General features: G+C 34.2%; 1 protein-coding gene and 1 non-coding gene across 2 annotated transcripts; both read left to right on the forward strand.

Annotated features, from left to right (window-relative positions):
- The first annotated feature begins 760 nt into the window (after positions 1–760).
- Trnal-uaa lies at positions 761–844 on the forward strand. The gene has a single exon. It is a non-coding gene; the product is annotated as a tRNA-Leu (tRNA).
- Positions 845–1075: 231 nt separating this feature from the next.
- On the forward strand, positions 1076–6952 carry LOC108558440. Its single transcript, XM_017915354.1, has 4 exons — positions 1076–1491; positions 4453–4885; positions 5091–5166; positions 6913–6952. The coding sequence occupies exons 1-4, from the start codon at positions 1407–1409 to the stop codon at positions 6916–6918; spliced, it is 600 nt and encodes a 199-aa protein (XP_017770843.1). The 5' UTR covers positions 1076–1406; the 3' UTR covers positions 6919–6952.

The raw sequence follows: 6952 nt of genomic DNA on the forward strand, positions 1-6952 counted from the left end.
AATATGTTGCTAACAAACAATTTAAACGATTCATACATAAACTCTTAAACATTGTTTGCGCACTGAAGAAATACGCATTTAGTAAACATTTACTCTACAATGAAAACAAAAGATACATTGTACAGTCGGTTTAAAATTATTGAACAAACATTAAAGAAACGTTAAATGATGAAATTTCTTAAGTCCTTCGACGTTATTGGAAAATCGAGCACACATTTCGGCAATCGCATTGTTGAACAACAATCGAGATCATACGCATTCCTGCAGTTTGATGGAACTTTCTCAACGCAATTTGGCTGTCTTCCAACGACGAATCAGCAAAAGCAAAAGCAGATGCGATAAATTGTAAGGCCGATTTTAACAAGAACATACATTTTATCTATGAAAATACTTACATATTTCATTTTGAGAGAAGGACGAGCGGTAAAGGTTTTACATTAAGGTGACAACGATTATTGTTTATTATTTATGTAAAGACCTTCAGAAAAAAACCATTCAATGCATATCAATACTATAATAACATTAAATATAACAGTTAATTACTTATATGTTTCAAAATCCTTGAGATTGACAAATATTTTAAGAGATTTAATTAAGTTATTACTTACATTTATTTTTGTTTGACAAAATTTAATCTTAATATACATTTTTATGGGGAAATGTATTAATGAATTAGTCATAATGTGTAATTAGGAAATTTTCGTTATAATAAGTATGAAGTAATGTGTACTTCTTTGATGTTAATATCTTTCTTGAACAAGTCAGGTTGGCCGAGCGGTCTAAGGCGCCAGATTTAAGCTCTGGTTCTCGAAAGGGAGCGTGGGTTCGAACCCCACACCTGACAATCTCTTTTATTTTTGTTCTTCACTAAGAAAACATTGAACTTCTTTTAATCGTCGTTACAATACAAATTCCGAAAATCACCAATTGACCAGCAGACTGTTGAAGTTATAAATAAATTCATTTGTTTTGTCGTGTCTGCACAATGCGAGTAAATGTCCGAGCGTTGCCGGAGATAAAACGCTCGTTCGTCTGTAGCCAGTGATTAAGTAAGTTCGAAAAAAACGCAGAAAAAGTAAACAAGTTGTAGTTCTTTAGTGGTGGTCGTCGTTTGATAGTTAGGAGTCGAGCGAAAGATCAAGGCTTAGTCAGTACGCTCCGCAAGTTCGCGCTTGTAGCACCTGTGCCTCAATCCTTACTAATCGTCCTTTTTCTTCGTTCAGCACAGAACACAATTCAAACTCTTTCCCCATTATCATCATCATTATTCACATTGTGTAATGCATTCGAAATAATCGCGTGTTCCCATTTATCTAAACCAGAACATTATCGAATTAATCTCTGCCCTGATAACGGGCGAGACTCAGAGAGAGAGTTTCTGTTCCTGTATTTCGTTTGCAAAGAGGATGTTCGACAAGAATCACAGCCGCAGCAGCAGCAGGATGGACGTCTTCTTCGGAATTCTTCTGATCCTAGCCACAACCACCTGCGGTAAGCCAAAGTTACATTAGTCGTTTTATGACCCCAGTGGAAATTCACTGCAGTAAACAGCTTCAAATGATAAGCGAATTGAATTAGTCTTGTTGTACGTATATAATGCATAATTCAGAGTTAATTCAGTGTACAAAAAAGCATTAATTTTGTGCAATAAATGAATAAGATTTACCAAACTTTTTGTATCAATGATAAACGCTCAGAATCTTGAGTTTATCATTGATACACCAGTAAAGTTATTATTATATGGTCTATAAATGATAAATCATTTAATTGGAACGCAAAGTTTCTAAGAAAACTACTCAGTTTAAACATCAACGAAAATTATATTCCAACACGTACTTACTTATTTTTTTTTTCCACCGCATTATGGTTTTAGGAAAATCCATACTTTTTAAAATTCAACTTAATCGATTCAATTACTATAATTATAATACTTATATATTCTCCGCACGTTTCTAAACACGTAGATAAATGTATTTTTTTAAATAATTTATAAGTTTAATCATTTTAATTACATTTACTTCAAAATAATTATGTTTTTAAAACAATATTACCAATTTAATGTTGAAAGAATCAACAATTAAAAAACGTGAAATTAAAACGAATTTAAGTTTTAAGTCTAGATTAAACCAGTGATTCTCAAAGTGTGAGTCATGACAACCCAAGGGGGTCGCAAAAAATTAATGACAGATCAATCCTGGTTGTTTTTCTACATATACTCATTCTTCAGGGGGTCGCAAAAGGGGTCGCAAAAGGGGGTCGCAGAAACTTTGTATGTCCAAAAAGGGGTCGCAGATCAAAAAGTTTGAGAATCACTGGTTTAAACCATGTGTTATGTAGACATAATTATTAATTGTGGTTGCTTCATTTAAACAAAGATTGCGTGGATTATTGTTTGCTTTGTATTTAAATACAAAATAATCGTTGTATTGTATCAATATTAAACGTCAAATAGGTACTTGACGTTTGACAGTTCACGAAAGTTAAGCAACGTTTGTCACGGATGTGTAACGAATATCTTGTAGATAAAAAATATGAATAGTTAAAGAAACTCATAGTTTTCAATATAAATTACTAATACTATATAAATACTAATATTATCTATAGATAATTAGTAAACAAAAATGTGATTATAAAACAAAAGAGAATAACAATATTTAGAAAACAAAACATTCAGTAATCGAAAAACAGTTTTGAAATGATGTTTATAAACAGATTAATTAAACACATTTTCTAAAGTTAATTAAATTTTAATTGAGTTTAACGTTTTGTTGTGAAAAGCGCTAACGCTGCGACAAATCGTCGAAATAATTGAGGGGAAAATAGTAACCGATGTGTTAGTAGAGTTCTTTAGAATGATTTATAATGTTCTGTGAATGGCTCAGAGTTTCTAAGAAAACATGACTTGTATGGTTATACTTTTACTATGTAGTGAAATGAATTAGAGAAAACAAAACAAAAAAACAATGCGCAGCAGCAGCAGCAAAAGATCAAATTCCAAAGTTAATTGAGATTTCTTTGAAAAAAAGAAATGCTTACCGCATTTGATGATTTGCGTATCGTAAATCATCTCGTTTATAAATTCAGTATAATTTGTGGTCGTTATTGTTAAATAATGCTTAAACAATACTGAAGTAAGTCTAAGAAGTTAAAATTAGTTGTTAAATTGAAGTTAATTATATTATAATGACGAGTTCTGAAGGAATGTACAGGTACGAAATTACTGATATCATTATGGAAAGGTTTCACCGTATAACGTTTCTACGAAATTATCATATTCGCAGACACAGAGAGAAAAAAAAAGAAATAGAAAAGTGGAGAAACCGTAGAAACGTCTTCCGATGACGTATCGAGTGATCGCATATGCATGTATTTAAAATGCCGCATAACGAGTACGCAGCGCTTGCGGGGAAGAACAAAGTGTGTACGTATTCTGTTCTTCTTTTTTTTCAGTAAGGTCGAGGATTAGTGGCTTAATATTATTAGTGTTGATTCAATGACATTGACTCTATACACAATTACGAAGACGGAAATGTATTCTTGTTATTTGTACATTCGTTTCTGTCTATAACATATTAAGTTATATATCACTTCTTTCGGTTAGTGTTGAATTGCTCATCCATATTCATTGCTTGTTATTGCTCATTTTAATTGAGACTTTATAAATAGCTTTTTATTTTATTCATGCAATCAAAATTCTAGACATTTCTTTCAAGTTATATACTGTATACAAGCTGTATACAAGCTGTATACAAAATTTTACGTTTGTTCGTTGGAAACGTAAAATCACTTTGTATTATGAGAAATGGATACACTGAAACCATTAAAGAATTATGATTCATCTTACGCTATATGATAATCACTCGTTTACTAAGTAGCTGTGAGGTTTGTTGAAAGGAATCCAACAACATCCAATACAAAAAAAACAACAACATTTAAAATGTCTTTGCTCTTGACGCAGCAGATAACGAGAAGTGGAGATGTTTATTTAGTTTATTACAAATAGTTTATGTACACATGCGCTTCTGTTGGTTTTGTGTATTTGAAAATATGTATGAAATAAAACTGAACTCTGTGTTTATAAGAAAATGTATCTTATTGGAATTTCAACAGTTGCTGTTGACTATAATCTTTCATTAACAAAATATATGTGTTTCAATTTGATAGAAGTTATAAAGGTTTGGTCATCGTTTTGTTTGACAATATTGAGTCAATTTTATGTTGAATATGAATATGTTTTGAGATGTAATTAATTTAGAAAGGTGACTATTGCGCGCCAGAAATCATTAAACCATTTCCCTGGCACACGTCAATTATCTTCGAGACAATAGCCTTGCATTGAACCGGTCGATACAGTCAATAATTGCGCAAATAAACGGCAATCAAATGCAATTGCCATGGCTTGTGCACTTTTTTTTTTTTACTAATCGTTCGACGTTCAATTTTCTTCTGCAGAAGTTTTGGACTCTAAAAATGCAACCGAAACCGTACCGTCGGTCAACCAAATCCTGTGCGCTCCCACCAACGAGTTCCCGAAGGACAACTCCAGCCACAACATCCGGATAAACCAGACAATCCTCGAGCATCTGGCTCACCATCCGCAGAACTTCTCGGAGGTAGGAGATCTCCTGCACGGCTGCATCCTACCATCTCCGATCAACAACGCCACCGTGACCGATGAACCGGTGAAGAAGTCGGACGAACCGAAGTCGCAGGTGGAATTGATACAGGAGGGAAACAACGAGGACTCGAGGATCGACGTTTCTCCTCCTTCTCACGGTCGAACTCCTCTGGTTCAGGGTCAGCTGGCCGCGATTCTTGCAGGAGTCTTCGTGATCATCGCAGTCATCGGATACGTCGGACTGTTATCCTGGAGGAGATTCTTGGAGTGAGTATATGTATATTTCTCGGATGATTCACGCATAACTTTTTCCTCGCTCCATTAAATGTGTCAATCATTTTAATGGCAATATATTCAGAGTCAATGAGTTCAACTGGTTATGGAAGCGCGCGAGGACGTGGATGTTTCGGTATCTCGCTTCGCCGCTTCAATAGAGATATCTCTCTTCTAATGGAACGGAATTCTCTTTCAGGAATCGCTATGGAAATCGTGAGATGCTGGTCAACGAGGAAGAGTTCTACGATCCGAACGATATGAGGCATTTCTCCGTGAGTCGACTATCATCATTATCCTCTATTATTTCTATTATGTTTGCAAATTAAATTCACTTATCCTTTGATGCGGTTGCAATTCCGTATGCAGCAACGAAATTTGCAATTTAGATTCATATTTTCGCCGCTTTGACCTTCTCTAGCCTTTTTAACGAGCAGCAAACCGGAAAATTGATTCACATTCAATCGATTTGCTTATTAATAAGTAACAGTTACTGCTGATCGTATCCAAGCAATTCCATTATATCTCTTCATCTTTGAACTTATACCGTAAGATTTATACATCAATTTCAAAAACATTTATTCAGAAATTACTCTTCATTATAACATTACACGATAAGTAACTTGCAAAGAATTTAACAACTTGTCTAATTGATAAAAAATTAAATATACATCGTAGCCCAATTGAACAGCAACCAAATTAAAATTGTTATAACTTTTGAACCGTTGGCAATGTTGTGTCCATATTTCGCTTAATGATAGCTGATTTTATTGTATACAAGCCTGCGGAAGCATTTGCATCTCAGTTTTTTGGAAAAAAAGTTATCAGTGATGGAATTCAAACGTAATAGTGTGATAGTCCAATATTTGAGAGGAAAACCAAATGTGGTTATTGTTAGAGCCCTCGAACAACTTAATGTGAATAAACCATAACATCTTATAATGAAGCTAGTAATGTTACAAAATGATATTTTGGTGGTCGGAAACAAACTACATCTGTGGTAGAAGTAGTTCGGAAAGTTAAGGCTCGAATTGAATGAAATCCGCGACGCAGTGGAAGACAAATCACTTGAATGAGTTGAACATAAAGAAAATAACCATGCAACTAAATCGAACTCAAAGTGAAGTTTTACAAGTGCCAAGAAGGACAAGATCTCACCGATATTGAAAAAAAAAGTAGACTCGATAGAGCGAAGGAGCTGTTGTGCTTGCACGAACGCAGCAAATTGCCAAATATCGTCTTGTCTGATGAGAAAAAAATCCCGATTGAGAAATTCGTAAACAAACAAAATGATCGAATTTACTTAGAAGGGAGGTCAATCGGAAATTTAGACATTGGAATGGCCAGAAGAAGTCAAGTTTGGGAGGTTGTGACGGTCGATAGTCGTTCTCCGTTGGTGTTTTTGGACCGTGGCGTCAATTTTAATGCGAATGTCTACTACGAAAAAGTTTTGGAAGATTCTCAGAAGCCGTGGACAACCAAACATTTCAGTCAGAAAGAGTGGACGTTTTAAGAAGATTATGCACCATCACACAAAGCACACGAAAACTAACAATGGCTGAGAGACAACGTTTCACAATTCATTTCGACTGTGACAAATCCGCTCGACTTCTCGGTATGGGTCATTTTACAGGCCAAAGCCCTTTTTCGTGAATGGACAAAGGTTCACATTCGATCAGCATATTACTCGCTTGTCGATCAACTCAGAACTATAGATCGCGCTCAAGGCGTCCATATCGAAAATTTGAAATGAATTCAAATAATTTAATTATTATCCAACATTTTTTGTTTGTGGTTCGATAAAATCCAATTTCAAATAAAAAAAAATACAAGATTCTGAAAAGTTGCAATTCGATTGGGCCACCCTGTAAATAGTACAAACTTTATTCATTTGATACAAAATTCTTCGCAAGTTACTTGATTTTAATTCATACAGCTAAAGCTACAAAACTTTACATTTATCTGAATTAGTTTTTAACTTCAATGTAAATTAACTAATGTATTTATTGTTTTTTTTCCAGATATGATGTGCCAAAACAAAACAAGAACAATCCATGGAAG

The sequence above is a fragment of the Nicrophorus vespilloides genome, unplaced genomic scaffold (genome assembly GCF_001412225.1).
Source record: "Nicrophorus vespilloides isolate i.1.1-1 unplaced genomic scaffold, Nicve_v1.0, whole genome shotgun sequence".
In the NCBI taxonomy this organism is placed as follows: Eukaryota; Metazoa; Arthropoda; class Insecta; order Coleoptera; family Silphidae; genus Nicrophorus; species Nicrophorus vespilloides.